Below are 20,175 nucleotides of genomic sequence, written 5' to 3'. Positions count from 1 at the left end.
TGAGTGCCATGTCACCAGCTGGGAGCACGTAGGACGCTGCAGCCAAGAGGAGACATGATGATTGACAGTTCAGTTGTCACTTGGGTCTTGTGGCCCTAATTGTTGCTTTTAGTCATGCTGTGCTTGTATGTCTGAAGACCAGTGTGGTCTGTCATCTTCTGAGAAACGCCAGGACCTGATTTTAGACAGAGGCTGCTCTCTGTTTGTCCCCCTTGGAAAGTCCCTGAGTCTGTCAGGGAAGAGGCCACAGCCCCCTCTGCTGACTGCTGAGCCACTGGACGCAGGCGCCTTGGGCTTGTGCAGTGACAGCGACTCAGCATGACCGGCCTTTGTGAGGCCTGTTCTGTCACTGGCTGCAGTGTCCCTCCCAGATTGTGGCGAAAGGAACATTTCTGTCATGGGTGTCTGTGCTGCTGTCTGGTGACAACTTGTTCTTTTCAGTGACACAGCCAGGACCTCGTCAGCAGAGTGAGTGTGCGTTCTAGGTGCCAGGCTGTCAGTCCCACCTGATGGCCTGTCCTCCTCTCATGTGTCAGGCCTGGGGGTGCTGATTGTGGGCGATTTATTCTTGTCACACTCACAAATAAAGGCAGAAGGCTTGACACACTTCGCTGATACATATAACTCTCAAAATCCTCAAAAAGCCTTCATCTTCAGCTTGTGAAAATACAAGCCATTTGAACAACTTTTGGTTAAATTTTCACGCACACACGCACAATGGCATATTACATTCTTACAGCATCTGTACAGCCTCTGATTAGAAGTTGATTTTAAAGTCTTTTTATGGGTGCGTGATTGACACATAGAAGTGCCCCGTCCTTTCTAGGGACCTGCCCACGAGTGTACATCCCGTGTAACTGTCCCCAGTAACGCACTGTGGCCAGGACAGCAGCAGCGGCCAGAGCCCCCATGCCCCTCCAGTCACCACCCCTCCTCCTTCCCAGAGGAAACCCCACTTCTGAAAGGAGACAGATGCTGCCATCACACTGCTGTGTCTGGTGATTCTTTCACTCAGCATCAGGCGTGCGAAGCAGCCTTGTTCACCCCCTCCCGTCGCTGCACGTTGCCTCCCTCACGCGCGCTTCGCTGTGCGTCCATGCCACCTGGGCAGACCTGTGGTCACGCCTGTCACAGCGCTGTGGGCACATGCTCGCGTGTGTCTCTGGGTGCAGATGGGCAGCCTCGGCGTGCGTGTGCTCAGCTCCCACACACCATGCCAGTGCCCCACGTCACTACCAGCTTCCGCTTCCACCAGCTGCGTGTCCCCACCACCATGCCCCCGGGGTCAGTCCCTTTCCTGTGAGCGTGAGCATTTCTCAGGTGGCCAGGGCGTTTTCCTGTGCTCACTGGCCACATGGGTGCCCTGGGGGAGGGGTGCGCTCAGGTCCGTCCGTTTTTCTGATGAGTGGTCTCCCTTTTTCTCAGTGTTGTTTTCCTATTGTCGCTTTTACGCGGTACACGGCCCTTCTCCCGCCTTCTGTCACGGTGTCCCTGTGCCAGTGCTGCAGGGTCTCAGGTTGGATGCAGCCATTTCTCAGCCTTTCCTCAAGTAGAATTTGAATGCAGTCTAATTCATATTATTATGCCGATTTTGTTTTGTACATTTTGTAAGTATTTTCCCTTCAGAAAGGGTATTATATTTTCCTGAAAGTATTTAGCCAATGCATTCCCCCTGTTTTTAGTTTATTTCTCTATTTAACTATTTGCAAGTTCTTAGTAATTGTTTTTATGCATAAAGTGAATAACTTTTACAATCATTAGTTACTGCAGCAGTTTACTTTTGAAACAGTAAATGTGCTTTAATTGTATTTTCTGTAACTGATGGCATTTTAGTGTGGAAAGGACTTCCGGAGAGTTTACTTACGTGAGCTCTAGCTTTTCTATACCGGTGTATGAGAGTAATTACTGGTGAGACCTGCAGGTACACGTGGTCACAGCACCAAGCTGGCCACGAGCTGGTGACGGCAGGCTCAGCAGCCGCCCACACTCCAGATGCAGAGATGAGGACAAACGTCCATTGGGTGAGAAGCTGCTCACGCCCTGGGTCTGGCTGGTGTGGCAGACGGTGTCGGTCACCTCGGGGCTCTTGCTGCCCGGCCTCCTGGCTCTATCACACTGCCATTCATACACTGCGTGTTTCTGTGCTGACTCCTTGGTGCCAAGGGTCCACCCGAGTGCTGACCTCATGGCTGGGGCGTGAGTGGTGCCCCACACGAGCCGGGAACATCCCCCGCTTCCTGCCATGTTGCTGCAAAGTGGAGCACGGGCATCGTGTTGTCACTTCTAAAACTCCCAGGGAGCCGACTGTGCAGCTAGGGCTGAGACCCGGGAGTGTGCGCCAGCCTCCCGCCCGCCCGCGGTAGGAATCTGCGTGGCCTGCCCCACGCGACCCTCCACACGACTGCTGCCTGCCTTCAGAAAGCCGCCCGGGCACCATAGCTCCCTCCTCGGGAGCCCTGTGCCAGGGGCTCCTGCTGCGGTGTGGCAGGCTGCTGTCACTTGTGGCCGCCCACTGGGTCCTGCTCTGTGCCCTTGCTCCCAAGGTTTGCTGGGCCTCAGTGTGTACCCTGCTCTCGCGTTTTTCTTTGGAGTGGGGAAATCGTTGTTCATCAAAGGATAGAAGTTTGAGTTCCAAGTATCAGCTAGTTGATCTGTGCCATAACTCACCAACAAATACCAGTTTTTCAGGTTGCTGAAAAGCAGCTCAGTCTAAATTAATTCCTTCTAGTTTACCAGAATCTTCCAATAAAAACAACATCTTAAGCCTCAGGAAATGTGAAAAGACTGGACTTCAGAAACCATCTGAGATCTGTTTGCAAGTCGCAAAGGATCTGCTTGCCAGCTAAGCAACCCCCACCCAGGCATTGGGTCGTTCTCCAGGCCCCTCCATGCTGGGCACATGGCAGCCCCGGCGGGTTTCCATCGGTGGGTCTGGGTGGTCAGATTTTGTTGTTAATAATAAGCTGTGTGCAGTTGGGTGTTTGGCTCGGGGAGGCCTGCTGCCCGCGAGTGTGGTCCTGCAAGAAAGCAGGCCTGGCAGGCCCCGTGGTGGACGCCTGTGAAGGGGGCTCTTGTGTGGGCTTCAAGGGCGTTTGTGGGGTGCGCAGGACAGCCAGAGGTGGGTGCCAGGTTCCCAGCACTTGAAAATGCATGCCAGAGCCGCTGCTGTTTCATTCCTGGGGTTTCTAAAATGAATTTATTTCTGAATACTTAATTACAAGGTTTGTTACACTTGTAAACATTTACAGTGCTTTTCATTTTAAATAATTCTGCAGTTGTCCTTAACTGTTGATACCAATTAATGCCATTAATTGGATAGGACAGCAAATTCTTACAACTTGTGGCAGTTTTCACCTCAGTCAGCACGGACACACGACCGCTAATCAGTTCAGATTTACGTAGATTTACTAATTTTAAGAATCTGAGATACAGTGTCTTTTAACATAAATTTAAAGGAAAAAGAATCTAATGGAAGTCAGGCGTTTGCCGTCTGAGCAGGTTGGCTCACATGGCGGCTTCTCCACTGTCTCCTCGCCAGCAGCCTGGTTGGGAGCATGTGCCATCACTCAGGGACGGCATTCACTTCATTAAAAAAAAGGGCTCAAAAGGCTGCAGTTAAAAGATCCAGTGCCTGATCCACATAGTAATTCTGTGTCGTACTTGTGAAGTCATGTCTTCCTAGGAGGCACGTGGGAAACAAAAATAGGGAGTCCATGTCAGGCAGAATGAGACTGAGCCATGTGACAGATTTGTCGTTCCGGTCACCTGTCCAGCAGGGCATTGTCAGTCACAGGCCCAGGGCAGCCGGTCAGCCGCAGCCCCACCCACTCAGGTTCCCACCCTCTCAGGTCCTCCCTCCCACTCAGGTCCTCCCCACCCTCTCAGGTCCTCCCACCCTCTCAGGTCCTCCCCACCCTCTCAGGTCCTCCCCACCCACTCAGGTCCTCCCACCCTCTCAGGTCCTCCCACCCTCTCAGGTCCTCCCCACCCACTCAGGTCCTCCCCACCCACTCAGGTCCTCCCACCCTCTCAGGTCCTCCCCACCCTCTCAGGTCCTCCCCACCCTCTCAGGTCCTCCCCACCCTCTCAGGTCCTCCCACCCTCTCAGGTCCTCCCCACCCTCTCAGGTCCTCCCCACCCTCTCAGGTCCTCCCTCCCACTCAGGTCCTCCCCACCCTCTCAGGTCCTCCCACCCTCTCAGGTCCTCCCACCCTCTCAGGTCCTCCCACCCTCTCAGGTCCTCCCCACCCTCTCAGGTCCTCCCCACCCTCTCAGGTCCTCCCACCCTCTCAGGTCCTCCCTCCCACTCAGGTCCTCCCCACCCTCTCAGGTCCTCCCCACCACTCAGGTCCTCCCCACCCTCTCAGGTCCTCCCACCCTCTCAGGTCCTCCCACCCTCTCAGGTCCTCCCACCCTCTCAGGTCCTCCCTCCCTCTCAGGTCCTCCCTCCCTCTCAGGTCCTCCCACCCTCTCAGGTCCTCCCACCCTCTCAGGTCCTCCCCACCCTCTCAGGTCCTCCCACCCTCTCAGGTCCTCCCACCCTCTCAGGTCCTCCCCACCCTCTCAGGTCCTCCCTCCCACTCAGGTCCTCCCCACCCTCTCAGGTCCTCCCACCCTCTCAGGTCCTCCCCACCCTCTCAGGTCCTCCCCACCCTCTCAGGTCCTCCCACCCTCTCAGGTCCTCCCACCCTCTCAGGTCCTCCCCACCCACTCAGGTCCTCCCACCCTCTCAGGTCCTCCCCACCCTCTCAGGTCCTCCCTCCCACTCAGGTCCTCCCACCCACTCAGGTCCTCCCACCCACTCAGGTCCTCCCCACCCTCTCAGGTCCTCCCTCCCTCTCAGGTCCTCCCACCCTCTCAGGTTCCCACCCTCTCAGGTCCTCCCACCCTCTCAGGTCCTCCCCACCCTCTCAGGTCCTCCCCACCCTCTCAGGTCCTCCCCACCCACTCAGGTCCTCCCCACCCTCTCAGGTCCTCCCACCCTCTCAGGTCCTCCCACCCTCTCAGGTCCTCCCCACCCACTCAGGTCCTCCCCACCCTCTCAGGTCCTCCCACCCTCTCAGGTCCTCCCCACCCTCTCAGGTCCTCCCCACCCACTCAGGTCCTCCCCACCCTCTCAGGTCCTCCCAACCTCTCAAGTCCTCCCTCCCTCTCAGGTCCTCCCACCCTCTCAGGTCCTCCCTCCCATCCGCCCTGTCCTCACCCACTCAGGTCCCACCCCCACAAAGCACCATTATTTGCTGTTCTTCGTGTCTTCCTCCGCTGTGTAACTTTTACTTACCTGCCTGTTCGTTACATGCCCCACCTCTCAGCAGCTGCCTCCCTGTAAAAGGGACTTTGTCTCTTATTTACCTTTATCCCTGTCACCCAGATGAGCTCTGGCACATAGTACGGTCTCTAAAGCCCTGTCAGAGCAATGAATAGTAATCAACGTGCATTAATGTTTCATGCACAAATTAGAGACGTTGGCATTTGTTTATTGAAGATGCTTTATTGATTCCAGACCTAGAGAAATGTATAGAGACGCGTGTGCCCCTAGAAGGGCGAAGCTCAGACCGGCAGCTTCCCTCGGGAATTCTCTCATAAAGTACAGGACGGTTCCCTTTTGCACCGAGTCGCACCTTGGGGCCTGGCGTTCCTGGTGCTGCGGACCAGGTTTGTGGATTGTTGTGAGAACATGCTGTCCGGTCATGCCCACCTCCCCCTGTGAAGAGAGACCGGAAACTCAGCCCTCACCCAGAGGTGGCCAGAGGAGGGCCACGCAGGGTCCACTTTTGTGACCATGTCACCATTTGCCATTTCTTGTAAAGTGGACTTGTTCTGACGTGTCAGGGAGGTGCTGCCCCATTTGTTTCATTCATTTAGATGGGGAAGGAACCTTCCAGATCATTTTAAAGATGAGGAATCTGGTTTGTGTTCCTTTGACCCATGGCGGCCTGGTAAGGAGCTTCTCCCGCCCATGAGCAGGTCACGGAGCCACGCCTGCCTACAGTGGCCCCTCGTCCTGTGGGGATCCTGCTAGCAGTGCAGGCTGCTGCCCCAGCGCGCGGGGGCCTCACGTAGCACAGCGTGGCCACCATCTCCTCGGGGTCGGCATCTCCCCCTGGACACTTGAGGCTGTGCCTGCCTGGCACTGGGATTGACCTTGGGGCCCCTGCTGGGACTGGGTGTTAGTTCTCTGCCCTCCCCGGAGTTCAGGAGCCTGTGACGCAAGCCTGGGCTGCGGCTGGTGCAGAGAGAGTCAGAGGTTTCCTAGATGTGAGGTCTGTGAGGCGCGCTCTGTTCCCAGGTGCAAACCATCCTCCCCGAAAGGGAAGGCAGATCCACGGGAGTGTGTGTGTCTTGAGAAGGTGGTAAGGCTGCTGCTAGTAACACCTAATATTCATTCGCTGGAAAATGTTGAGTCCCATCCTTATCCTGCTCAGTGAGAACTCTGCTTCTTGTCCCACTTTCCATCATCTGCTCCCTCTGGGACCTGAGGAGGGGAGGCCCTGACGGCCGTGTCCTCTGACTGGCCATGCAGGTCATTCATCCTTGTCTTCCTCAGGCAGTTTGGCCAGTTCCCTGAAAGGTGCCAGGTACTAGGAGATAAAGAGGCCGTGCAATTACGGAAAGCTCTTTGGGGAAGAAGAGCTCTCACTGAGACGTCTCCGGGCCTTGTCCTTTCTCCGAGCAGCGTTCATGGCGTCAGCAGCCTCCTGCATGGGAGCCCTCCTGTCCCGGCCCAGAGCTGCTCCCCTGGGCGGGGCGTCCGGTCACCCCTGTGCTTTGTCCCGCGCCAGGTGCCGTGGCCAGCACGGAGGTGAAGATGAAGCTGCAGGAGTTTGTGCTGAACAAAAAGAAGGCGCTGGCGCACCGGGGCCTGAACCACTGCCTCTCCAGCGACCCCCGCTACTGGTACGGGTAAGTGGGGGGGGGCCTCGCGTCCTGTCCGCGGCTCTCGTGGCTCCCACTTCTTCACCCTGGAGCAGGGCGGCAGGTGGGGAGTCAGAAAGCCCCAGAGCACCGCAGCGAACACGGTGTGACCAAAGCGGTCCGGTGGTCAGTACACATGGCGGTCGCCCAGGGGTGTGGGCCCAGCTGAGTGACCTGAGTGACGCTCCGGGGCTGGTCCTGCCCATTTCTCTGAGTGTCGCACGTTTTTGTTAGGCCACCGAAGGAGCCGCTGACACGGGACCTCTGCTTGTCCATATGGACCTTCTGAATTTCTTTCCAATGTTTTATTGGTTCTTAGGTCAGTAAGCGCCTGTGTGGGTTGTATTATTTTATGCTACAAGCCCCCTCAGAGTGTGTGTCACTGGCAGGGACCCCAGAAGAGGCTGGTCGTGCTGAGTCAGTGCAGGGGAGCAGCCACGGACAGTCTGGGTTTGGAATGGAGAGGCGCGCGCAGGTGGCTTTAGACCATGACCATGGGGGCGTCACAGATTGCTGCCTTCAGTACGGTTTGTGCTGCCGTAAGGGATGATCTCATCTGTGGAAGAAACCCCACAGAGTAGTTTTCATAAATCGTAATGCAATTGTGGTTCATTTCATCGGGAAGAAACGTAGCTGTTCTCAAGCCCCAAAGGACGAAAATACCAGCAACTCCCATTGAAATGACCCATTTATTCCAGTAAACGGCAGCAGTTGTCGCAAGACCACCTAAAAGGCACCGTGTGCTCCCTTGAGCCCACTGCAGCTGCTGTGACACTGTCACTGCAGGGACACTCAGCTGCGCTCACACTGTAGCCTGCTGGTGGTTTGTGCAGTGCAGCTGTGACTCGCTCCTACACGAGGGAAGGTCACGGGGTCCATGCAAAACCACAGTCGAGGCCCTGAGCCCAGAGCCACTTGAGACGGGAAAGAAAAATTCGTGAGAAGTGCAGGGGGCATGGCACGCAGAGATCCCTGTTCCGGTGGCACCATTCCACTAGCAACTGTCACCGCTGGTTTGGTTGCAGGAAAGCTCCATTGTGCCGGGGATGGGTTGCCGGGCAGATGCAGTGAAGGGCAGCAGTGGGCAGCGGCTGTGATGCGGTGGTGTCCGCGGGGTGGGCAGGGCGGGGCTTCGGATCTGTCAGGGCAGTCGGGGGGGCAGTGCTGTAGACCTGCCCGCGGGAGGGAGGCTGGGACAACTGGGGGGGAACATTAGAGGATGTGGCCAGCAGGTGACTGTCCCCGGCAGCTCTTCCCGAAGAGGAACAGCTCTGGGGAAGCAGAGCCACAGCTTCACCACGTTCCGGTTCTTAGATGGAGCCACAGAGCCAGGAGGAAGGTGGGGTGGCCGTGCCAGGCTCCCCGTGGGCGTGCACCGGTGGGGCTGGGAGACCAGGCTGGCAGGAGTGGGGCTGTGATGATGGGGTGCTACGTGAGGCGAGGGCCAGGCCTACAGGATGGGAAAGCATGTCATCTGCAGGGAAGAGGTGGCCTCTGGCAGAAAGAGGCCACTTGCTGAGGGTTTGGAAGTGGCAGGACTGCAAAGGAGGGTGGGCAGCAAGGAGCATCCGGGAGCAGGGCATACAGACCTGAAGAGAGGGGCTGGCCTGGGACCCAGGAGGGACAGGTAAGGCCCCGGTGAGCAGGGCGGCCCTGAGGTGTCCAACACGGATGGATCCGGTGTGTCCCTCCCCGAGGGACGGCCGTTACGCGGGCTGCGGTGGGGACGACAGCTGGGGTCTCGCTTGTTTGGGTTGAGCTGGCAGCTGTCTTTGTTTGTCACCCTGATCCAAATGCCATGGAGTGAACCATTGCATCAGTTGGCTGTGTGACGGAAGAAAATGTGGTCGGAAAACCGGGTCTTCATGGGGAAAAACCAGACCTTGACCGTAGCCTCACCACCCGCGATTAGTGCACATACCGTGACCCTCAACACGAAAGCTACAGTGGTAAAGCTTCTGGAGGGAATCACAGGAGGAACTTGTCCTGCCCCAGGGCAGAGGCTCCCAGGACAGCAGACCTGTCAACGCTAAACTGAAACTATCAGAACTGAAAGCTTCTGCTCTTTGAAAAGTACGGTAAACAAACACAAGCCACAGGTGGGTGGACAGTGTGACCAGGACACAGGGGACCGCGGACACCACAGCTGCTAGAGTGGCCTCAGGCAGATGCAGCGTCTGCAGTTCCAGAGTCAACACAGTGTCCCCAAACTGGGGACAGACAGCCGACTGGTGGCTGGGCTGGGGGTGGGGGGTCACTGCAAAAGAGCAAATGGATCTCTCTATGGAGATGACACTGTTCTGTGTCGTTATTGGAGTGGTGGCTCCCTGGTGCACATGTGGGTCAGAACTTCCGACTTTCAACTCACTGTGTGAGACTGTGCTGTCCACCATGGCTGCCACCAGCTCACGTGGCTCCTGAGTGTTAAAGTGTGGCTGTTCCACTGAGACGTGCTGTCAGCGTCAGACACACCAATTGCAGCACCTCCATGTGGAAAAAGAACGTGAGACATCTCGTCATTAATTTTTAGGTTAATGGCATGCTGAAATGATAGTTTGGAACTACGGGTTAAAAGAGAATACAGAAGTTAACATCATACTTCCCCTGTACTCGTTTGAATCTGGCTGCTAGAAAATGTGAAATTGTACGTGTAACTCACATTATGTTTCTCTTGAACTTGCTGGTGTTAAGTGATTCAGAGTTTTATCTATTTTAAATTGCTCCCATAAATCTGACGAGGTGGATGGAAAAGGCCGATTGTTGATAGAATTTAAGTGGCTACATTTGTGTGTAGCTTTATTTTCTGTTACAACCGAAGTAATGTTTGGAGAGGAAACAGCAGTATTGGCTTTTCCATCATCAGTGGGGCTTGTCTGTCAGGTGAAGCATCCCCTTCAGTGCGCCAAGCTCCTGGCAGAGGGCCTGCGGGCCGGCTTCTGCCCAGGCTAGTAATCTGGGGCTTCTGCTGGGTAAGGATGTGTGAGGTGCGTGTGAGTGTGGGGCTGAGTGTGGGCTGTGTGCACGTGAGTGTGTGAGTGCGCCTGCCGACAGCACAGGGCTTGACTTTTGCTCACCTTCCAGATCCTGGATCCCTGGGCACCGAGCGGGCCCAGGGGTGGTGTGAGCAGACGCCGGTCCCACCACAAAGCACGCCAGGTTTCCCCGCAGGCCCTTCCCTCCGCCCCCAGAGGCGCCTGTGATGAGCTGCTTTTCCGCAGTTTGGAAGCCAGGCTGTGTGGGACATGAGTCACTCGTCCGAAGTCTCCGGACTCACTGTGATGGTACAGGCTGGGCCAGTCCAGCCTTCTGTTCCTGGCCCCAGAATTCCCTTCCTGGGATGATGCGGAGAGCAGATGCCCTCAGGACAGAACGCAGGCCCGGTTCCCTGCAGGTGCCTCCTGCTCCAGCCCATTTTCAGTCCTGAGGGTTTCAATGCAGGCGGACCTCATTTCACTGCGTTTCACAGATGCCACATGCTTCACAAACTGAAGGTGAGACCCTCCGTCAACAAAAAGGTGACGACTCGCATTACTGCGTAGCCTGCATCCAAAGCCACTATACCTGCGACGTCCGCCTGTGCTAACAGCATGTCAAGAGAGCAAAACAAAGAGAAAATCTGTGATATAAACAACTGCAGCTTTTCCAACTTTCATTTAGTTATAAACAAGCTACCACTAAAATATTATAACATAGTTATTATCTGTGATAACATTTAGTAATCATTTAGACTTTTAAGTCACATAATACACGCATAGGTCTTTCCATTTTTCTTGTGAAGGAGGACATGACTTTTTCCCCAGACTATAACTGGGAGTTGAAGGAGAGCTTTGAAACTGGCCAAGGCCACGTCTCTGTAGGAGACAATCTGAAGACGTGATTTGGGAGAGAGAGTGTTGCCTCAGACCTTTAATGAGATGGTGAAAGAACGGCCCCTGGGTGAGGCCCACGGCTGCCCGAGTAGCACTACAGGTTAACAGGAGGGCGTTCTGCCTGAGGGAGGGGTGCTCCATGATGTGGGGATGCCTGTCCCCTCCCCGAGCCCCCAGCCCTGGCTGTGGCCTTCCTCAGAACGAGTCTGTTCTGATGGAGTTGCATCCCTGAGGTGGTGGGGGCGCAGCCTGGTGGGCTGGTTTTGGGATACTCGATGCACAGCGGGTGCCCCCAACCCCGTGTCAGGAACACCCCCTGGCCCGGTCTCCGTGAGCAGCATGTTCTTTAAAGCAGTTTGCTCTGGAATATTCCATATCCACCTGTAAGCAGAAGCTCACGTCCTTAATTCAGAGAACACCAGGTGCATGGATGTAAAGTGCTGCGTATTAAAATAAATAGTCTCACAAATCCCAAATAAGTCAGCTGGCGAATTTGTTTCAAGTCATTAAGCAGATTACACAGTTTAAAGACTCACAGAATTCATTACACCTTCAGCGCTTCCAGCAAGACTCAGATGGCAGTCCCACCTGAAAGGGGTTTGCTGATGCCCCTTCAGGGCTGCCGACACCCACCCCATGAGGCCGCCTGCCTCCCGCTCCCCAGTGTAAGGATTGAGTCCTGCCTGGCTGTTCATGAAGGAAGTTTCATAGATCAACTCCCAGGGCCGAAGGTGGTGGTTGCTGCCAGCCTGTTCCTCCCCACGGCCGGGAAATGCCTGGGGGGTGATTTTGTTCCCGTGAAGGCTGGATATTCTCTGCTGAAAGGAAGCCTCCACGCAGCATCTGCTCTCAAGGACCCCAGATGTCACCGGCACGTCCCACGGCACCCCCCAGGCCACAGTCTCCTCCAGCCGCACCCTTGGCTCCTTACACTTGGAGCCCGCCTGTCTGCCTCTGCCCCTCCGCCCCAGGACAGGCCCCTCTGTGCCGGCGGTGCCCCTGGTGGCCAGGGCACAGACCAGTGCAGCAGCCACCAGAGAACAGTGAGCACCGCCGGGGGTCAGGCGATGGAGGTGTGCTCGCGAGTCTCTGCTCACACCCTCCATGTTGCTTTGGGTTGCATCTTGGTCTGCCTAGGGTAATGACCGCTGAGCTGGGGCTGTGTCAACGGAAGGACCATCCATGGGACACGTGTGCGTGCTCCAGCATGCGCTTGCTCCGAGCAGCCACGCCATGCCACGTTGGGTCCGTGTCCTGGGCTCACTAAGCCGTGTGTCTTTGCCTGTTCTCTCCAGGAAAACACAGCACAGCTCCCTGGACCAGAGCTCACCGCCCCAGAGCGGGGTGTCGGCCTCCTACAACCACCCGGTCCTGGGCATGTACGACGCCAAAGATGACTTCCCTCTCAGAAAGACAGGTCAGTGTGGGAGGTCTGCTGTGGCCTGGGGCGGGGGCGGGGCGGGGGCCGACACCTGCACCTCCCACACCCCGAGCCCCCAGCCATGCTGCACTCGGGGGAAGGCCTTGCCACTTTTACACATTTGCTGTTATTAGAACATCCTTTGAGAACGGTACTCGTAAGCCTGCCGTGCGGTTCATCATGTGTGAACCACATGTGTGTGCACCTACTTTTTAAAACTCAAACTCACTTATAAACAGCAGTTAAGCCCACTGTTCTGGCAGCGTGCTGTACTTTGTCCCAGCCAAAGTGTCCCCTGCTGGGTGTGGGGACACGGCACCTCCTGCTTCTGCACCTTGAGACCTTTCAGCCAGCGCTTGGCCCTCCGTGCCAGCTCTGGGCAGAGCCCAGCCCCTGGGGGTCAGGGGCCCGGACTGTGTGTCGGGGTGGGGTGGGAATGAGAACAAAATGCATGGTGTCCTGCGGGGACCGGCAGGCGGACGGCTCCTCGCAGCAGTTCTGTCCCAAAGCAGAAGGGGACGGGTGCTTAGACATATGCAGGCTCCCAGCTTGGCCCTTGTCCAGTGTTGGTGCTGTAAGTGGGCAGTGCTTTTCAGAGCATGACAGTGGCCATGGCAGCGTAGTAGGGCTGCAGGAAGGGCAGTGCCCTCCAGAGGATTTGCCCCCAGGAGGGGAGGGACTGAGCAGCAGGGGGAGCCCGCGGACGGCGGGTGGGAATCTTCCAGCCCAGCCTAATGGAAATGGTCTACATGACACAGCTTTGTCTTCGTAGAGAATCTTGTTTTATCCAGAGGATTTGGGTCGATTCTGGACAGCAGTGCTTTAAAGCAGTCACGCCCCTGCTCCTTCACCCCAGTGATGAGGCACTGGGCGCTGGGGCTCACCGCAGCCCCATCCTAAGACCGGAGACAGAGCTGTCTGGGGAGGGGTCGGTGCCCGTGGCAAAGCCAGGAGCACGAGCCAGAAGTTGTGGGAGGGCATTTGACTGACGCTGCAGGGGTGAGAGATGGCAAGGCCATCTCACTTGGGGCCCCAGAGCCCTTGACGAGGATGTAGAGGGGTTCGCAGAGCCCCTCCCAGTCAGAGGTGAGGTTCCTGCCAAAGTGGCAAGGTTTCACTTAGGCTGCAAGCCCTTTATGGGGGAAAGTGAATGTGTAGCTGTCCTCTTCCGTTGTGGGTCTCACTCCTCGTCTGCTGGGAATGGAGCAGAGCCCACCAGCTGGACAGAAGTGTCTGTCAGGGCCTGGCCCACGCCCGCCCCCTTTCTGGACGCTGGTGCTGTAATTAACCAAACACAGATCCGCAAACTCTAATTCATGGTGAACGCCGGGCAGCGAGTTGGAAAAGAGACAGGACGCCCCGTGCCCTCCAGCCCCTGCCTCCCTGAGAACCGAGGGACTGTGCTCCCCTTGGGAAGCGCCACTGAGAATGCTCGGTGCCCCAGAAGAACCGACTTATGTGTGCTTGCGTTATCAATTTTTTAAAAGGCATCACTAGCGCATTAATAATAATATAAAGATTTCAGAGGAGAGAGTTAAACCACTTAAGGGAACAGCACAGTGAGGAAGTGTCTACTTTCAAACACTTGACGATGCTCAGTAATTTACATGTTTTTTCTGCCACAGTTGTTTGTGTGAAACTTCATTAGATGACACTTTAGTTACATAATGCTTTGAGTGAATTAGAATGACCGTCTTTAGTAGATGTGATGCACGTGAAAAAATCCCATGATTTCAGCTTTACACTAATTTAAGTTGACCTTGCACACAATTTGCCCACCTCTCAGTCTTTTTTTTTGTGTTAATTGGGGAATATTGGGGAACAGTGTGTATCTCCAGGGCCCATCAGCTCCAAGTCATTGTCCTTCAATCTAGTTGTGGAGGGCGCAGCTCACTGGCCCATGTGGGAATCGAACCGGCCACGCTGCTGTTCAGAGCTCGCGCTCTAACCAACTGAGCCATCCCCCCCCCCCCACCTCTCGGTATTTAAAGGGCAATGACATGCTATGTAAACATATGAAAACTGTGTTCTTCACATGTCCTGCTCTTGTCGCAAGTGCTTTGGTGGCCTCTGTGGGGGACATTCCCACCTGTTTCTTCCACTGGGGGCAGCTCCTCTGTGTGTCCCAGTGTGTGTGCTTGGGACCGTGGTCGCCATGCCTGCAGCCGGCCGCCTGGCTTGTACCCAGCGTCTTCCCCAGCTGCCTGAGGGTAGCTTCTACCCTCTGTGCCCCCCTCAGTTTGCTGCCTCCTGCGCCAGGAGGAGAAGGAACAGAGGGGCCTGGCTGCAGTGAGTTTCTGCTCCTAAGCTCTCAGGATGCCCTTGATCTGTCCCCACCCAGTGACGCATTCCTGCCAGACTTAGCACCCCCACCCTTCCCTCAATGCTCCAGTCAGCAGGAACCCGCGGGAACCGCTGGACGCCCTTCAGGGAGGCCCTCACAGAAGTAAACACTGGCATCTACAGCCAGAAGTCTGGCCAGCAAGGCCTGCCCTGCTCTGCTGGGCTTGAGGGGCTGATCTCCTAGTTCCTGGCCGGACTCCACCACCTGAGCTCCCGCTTCCTGTGGGAAGCTCCACCCCTTTCTCAGTGATTGACAGCATGGTGGCCTCCACCTCCCACCAGAATGTGGAGGGGTCATTCCTGGGTACAGAGCAGGTGAGGTGGGCCCCACCCCACCTCCGTGCCTTCTGGGCAGTGCCTCGACGGTTGCCCTGACCCTGGGTTTCTGAGCCTCTTCAAATCAAGAGTGAGCGATGTCCTGGAAACGATGGACATCCTGATACCCGCCCCCACTTCAGGTCCATCCTGGGGTGCGTGGGGCGGCAGCCGGCTTACCTGGAGATTTCAGTGAAGTACAGCGTTCCCGTCCATTCATACTGAAAAGGAGGCCCTTCCACTTATAAAAGCAAACAGTATTGATGGTATTTAGGAATTTCCTTTTCTTCCAGTAGTATCTTTGTCTTTATTTCTTAAAGCTATTAGCTGCCATGAGTTTTTTAAATAATGACTCTCAAATTGCCCTCTGATGTGACTTCCGGTTGAGGAAAGGACATCAGGAAACATTTGAAGCAGTCCATCGTCAACCCACCACAATCCTTTTCTAGTCTCGGTGGTTACTCCTGGGACCTCTCAGCGCTGAGGTCGTGCCCCCGGAACCCTGCCAGCTCCTGGGCACATGGTCCCCCAGCAGACCGTTCTCACCACGGTTTAGGAAGCGAACCCCAGGCTGGCGCTCAGTGAAGTTGCACCTCCCAACCTTGAGAATCGTGCTGCCAGCAGGCTGTGCCCCTCAGCTGGGCCAGTTCAGGGACCCGAGCTCGTGATGGACCCTGGCAGTGGGCCCAACACACTCACGTTCCAGGCCTCCATTCACTGCTGCAGCCAGGGGCCCCTCTGGCTCTTCCTTGTAGAACATTCATCCAGCTCTGCACCTTCCAGCACTAATGGCCCACGTTCACAGCTACTCGAGGGAGGTGCCAGTCTACTGCTGAGATGGGAACCATGGGGGTTTCCCTGGGTTGTCGCTGGGCTAGAATGCCCTGCCAGGTGAGAAAGCGCTATGCAGTCGGCCTGCCCCTCACCATGCCCGTGTCCTGGGCACATGGCCTGCTGAGCACGTTTACCCACCTGTAAAATGGGGCCATCGTGTTCTTAGAAAATGGGCATGAGTATGTTCAGAAGGTTTTAATGAAGGTTTTAGTGTGTGTTTCCAAAGAAACTTCTAGAGGCGGCAGGGACGGCTGGGTGGCCTCTACGTTGAGAAAGTGGCTCACACATTGTTCTGAGTCCCAGCATTCGAACTTTGACGTCTGTCCAACTTGTACTCCGCCCAACACCGTGTTTCCCCGAAAATAAGACCTAACTGGAAAATAAGCCCCTGGCATGGTTTTTCAGGATGATATCCCCTGACATAAGCCCGAATGTGTCTTTTGGAGCAAACATTAATATAAGACCCGGTCTTATTTTCGGGGAAACAGTATGAGATCTTGAACCAATCTTTTGCAACTGCGAGTGTTTCACTGTTCAGTGGTGAAAGCGCCCTGAGCTTGATGGCCGGCTGAGGTAATGCTGTTGAGAGGATAGAGTAGGAAAGGGCAGTGAGAAAAGCCCACCGCCTTTAAGCATTACGTAGAATGCCTTTTTCTTCGTTAAAAAAATCACATAAGGAAAGCATGCTTATTGTAAATTAAACCCTAAGTGCACACGTCGCTTCCTAGGACAGCCACTGCTAACAGTTTGGAATCTGTCTGTCCAGACTTTCTGTGCCTGGGTGTGCAGGGCTGTGGGTCTGTGTGTGCGACGTGTGCATAGTTGCCTTGTTAGTAACAAAAATACCTGCTTTGCACTTTGTCCCATAACTTTGTTTTCAGGTTAATACTATATTGTAGACACCATTCCACGCAAGTGTGCAGAGATCAATACCTTCTCCTATATTGCTCTAATATGTGGGTATCATGTAAGTTGTAACTTTTCTAGTTTTTATTTTGCCGACAAATATGGGCACCTGGCTCCTTGTGCCAGTCTTTCTGTAGGACAGGTCCCTAAAAGTGGGGCTGCCAGTACACAGCATGCGAGTATTCCCAGGGGCCCGGTCCACCCTCCACCCTTTCACTAACAAGATGCTACCAGGGCCCTGTGATGGTGATTAAATTGTGGTGCCCTCGAGGTTCCAGCGGGGCTGTGGGGGCCAGGGGGGCCCGTGCCCCCAAGCTGTGCAGCATGGAGTCCCAGCCAGGACATGTCTCTTGCGCATACCTTGTGCCCAGTGTCCACCACCCCTCTGGACACGAGGACAGTCCTTAAGTGTTCAGTGGATGAGTGTTTAATGGCAACTCATTCGCCCATTTTCCCATGGGGCGCTTTCTTTTTCTTGTTGCTTTGTAGGCCCTCTGTATGTTGATATCAACCCTATGCCCGACATGAGCGCTACAAAAATGATATTCCAATCTGTAATTCATCTTTCTAGATTTACCTTTTTATTGTTAGCAAAGTAAATAAATGCACATAAATCTAAAGCCCCAGGAGGCTCAGGATACCTGCCCTGTTCTATCCCTGCCCCGCTCCACCCCTGCCCACCCCACCCCTGCCCCGCTCCACCCCTGCCCTGTTCCTCCCCTGCCCACCCGGCCCTACTCCCTGCATTATAGAAAGTACACATAAACACACTGTACCTTGGTACATTTCCTTTCTTGTCTAATTTTTTTCCTGAAGTTGATTATTTTTTTCATTTGCTCAATTCCTATGTACCTGTTCTTAACTCAGTCCCACACGTTGACAGATGGAGGTGCCTCACCCCCCCACCCCCACAGTGGGGGTCCAGTGGTCCTGCTGCACCCTGGGGGACCTGCTCCTGGCCATGCCCCCCATCTGACCCCCCAGCTGTACCCTGGACTCCTGCCCAGGACCTCCCAGGAAGCCACCTCTTCCCTGGGCCCACATGTTTTGTTGTGCTTGGTCTCTGCCTTCTTCTCGCTTGTACACATTGCCCAAGCTTTCTAAGAAACTGTGCATGGAATGTACATTTTTCGAGTTCTCGCATGCTTGTAAATGTCTTGACTCTGGCCCACACTTGACTGATACGTGGTTGTGTGGGCCAGAGTCAAGACATTTACCAACATGCAAGAGGTCACTTTCATTGGGGATTTTCAGGTCTTCATGCTGTCCCTCGAGTGGCTGTTGCAGAATCAGAGGCCTGCGCAAGGCTGTCCCCTGTCCCCCAGAGTTCTAACACCTCCTGGGACCCGCCAGGGAGGGGCGCTCAGGCACCTGCTCTGCTGTTCCATCCCCATGTGGTGGTGTCATAAATTTGATGTTGCAGCTTTTCACTTCCTCTTTCAAAGTTTCTCAACTTTTTCTTCAAATCTCTTTTTCTCAGCACTTTCAGTTTTGTCTATGTTGCTTTCTACTGCTTATAGTTGCCTTACTGTCACTTCAGGGTTCCAGGAACCCGCTGCTGTACGCCATGGCCGTCGTCCGAGCAGTTGGCTTGCTCCGTGTCTGCTTTCCTTGCTGGCCGCCAGGTGTGCGCCAGGACCAAGCCCTCTCCTTCTAGTACAGTGACCTCTGTGCACGTGTGGCTTCTGTCCTCCTGACTATTAAGCAGGCCCTGGGTCCCATTCCTGCTGGGACTGCCAGGGAAAAGTAAAGCATTCAGAAAAACTGCTGTGTGAGACGGCAGGGTCCTGCCCCCGGGGTGCTTCCTGCCCTGAGATGGGCAGCTGCTAGGGAAGGGCCCGCTTTCCAAGGTTGAGGCAGAATGGTCTTACCTGCCTTACTCTGGGATTTACCCAACTGCCGTCGAGGAGAAACGTCCCCAGCTTCCACATGTTCCCGGGAGCCGGCACCCGTCTGGGGACAGGGTTAGTTAGTACCCCCATTTCCTCAGCACTCAATTACTGCGGCCATTTGCTGAAACGAGGCACCTTTCTTATGTTCTGGTTCTGTTGGTTTCCCTGCCGCCCTGTCAGAAGGTGCGAAACGTGGTCCTTCGTTCCTCCGCTTGGTCACATGAGAGTCATGCTTGGAGCCTGTGTGGCCACGCAGCCCTGCACGGGCAGGGTGACCTTGCAGGCTGCTCGTTGCAGGCAGGTGGCCACTCGCCTGCACCCTGAGCTCCAGCTGCCATGCGGAGCTGGCTTACAGGCCTTCTGCAAGTTCAGGACATACGCTGTGCACAGCGAGACAGTAGATGGCTGTGTCTTCTCTCTGGGCTCGGGCATCCCCTAGACCTGAGGCTTTTCAGAGAAAAATGAAGGGCAGGGAGTAGGACCTTCGCTGCAGCCCACCGCCCTTCCCAGCACAGCTACGGCCAGCAGGAGAAAAGCCAGCCCTGCAACTGGACATGGAAACCCACTGGGGACCTCCCTAGGAAGAGGCCGCCCCCCTTCCCTGCCGGGCTGGCCGCCTCCCCAGCCCTGCGCTGGGGGTTCCTTAGGGGACCTGAGGAGCCCCCGAGGGACCAGCAGGGTCCTGGCTTCACACAGTCCCCTGCAGTGCAGTGTGGTACCTGGGAGCCCCCATCCACTCACCGACCTGCAGGCTGGGCCGCCCACTGGATTCAGCGCTCTGCTGTCACAGTCTGGGCAGAGTCTCAATATCTTGAATTTGGGCCTTGGTCCATTTTCGCTTGGGCTGCACGTCTGGTGGGGCCACCGCCTGGTTCTGGCCCAGGGAGCGTGGCTGAGTCCTGTGTCAGGGCCTCTGCAGGCCAGCACCACGGAGCCCCCTGCTCCCAGGGAGGCCGGACAGAGCCTGGCAGAGCTCCGTGGTCAGGTGTCGGGGGATGGGAGGGAGAGCAGGAAGAAGATAAATGAACCAAGTAATTTCAGGTAGTGAACTGGCTGCTGTGAGGGAGGCATGGCAGTGCCGTGTGGTAGGGAGCGGAGGGTGGGGTCGAGAAGCCCTGGGCTGACAATCTTTTCCACGCGACTGCCTTGCCCTGGAGTCTCGGAAGTGGCCTGTCCCCACGGTCTGCAGCATCTGTGCACAGGTCACACAGATGGTTGTTGAAACCCCGTCATTTCAGTTGAGATCTTGGGGGAGGGGGGGAGAAGAGCTATTGTTTTCTTGCCTGTTAATCAGGTGGCGTTTGGCTTTTTGTTCTTTTTAAATAATGATAAGTATAAAAATGGAAGTGGATGAAACACATGAACCTGTAGGTACCTCAGAATAAGCATCAAGTGGAAGCTGACACTCTCGCCTGTCGAGGAGGCTGTTTTTTCATTGGACCCTTTTTCTTCTGCCGTGGAGGGCCTGCAAGTAAGCGGCACTTGTTCTGTGCGGGGAGGCTGCAGAGCCGGAGGCCTTCTGTCCTCGAGCTGCGGCCCTTAGCGCAGGTGCAACGTCTGGAAATGGCTGGCACCTTCCTGACACACCTCACTTCTCGGGGGGCTTCACATAGGTGGCCCGCCCCCGCCCGGGACCCACAGAGCAGCGGCTCTGCGTCCAGCCTCTTCAGGGTCACCTCCC

The 20,175-nt window shown here is 55.6% G+C and overlaps 1 protein-coding gene across 6 annotated transcripts in view; it reads left to right on the top strand.

The window, feature by feature from the left end:
* HDAC4 (histone deacetylase 4) overlaps positions 1-20,175 on the top strand; it is a 288,740-nt gene that overhangs the window by 190,931 nt on the left and 77,634 nt on the right. For 5 of the 6 annotated variants that reach the window (XM_074316018.1, XM_074316014.1, XM_074316007.1 and 2 more), the window contains 2 exons: positions 6,783-6,903; positions 12,080-12,201. In XM_074316018.1, the coding sequence (XP_074172119.1) occupies positions 6,783-6,903; positions 12,080-12,201 (243 nt within the window). The remainder of the gene's footprint in view (positions 1-6,782; positions 6,904-12,079; positions 12,202-20,175) is intronic. The other variant, XM_074316010.1, reaches the window with a different exon arrangement.

This window comes from Rhinolophus sinicus, linkage group LG01, assembly GCF_036562045.2.
Source record: "Rhinolophus sinicus isolate RSC01 linkage group LG01, ASM3656204v1, whole genome shotgun sequence".
Taxonomy (NCBI): Eukaryota; Metazoa; Chordata; class Mammalia; order Chiroptera; family Rhinolophidae; genus Rhinolophus; species Rhinolophus sinicus.
This window is presented reverse-complemented; position numbering and strand designations above follow the sequence as displayed.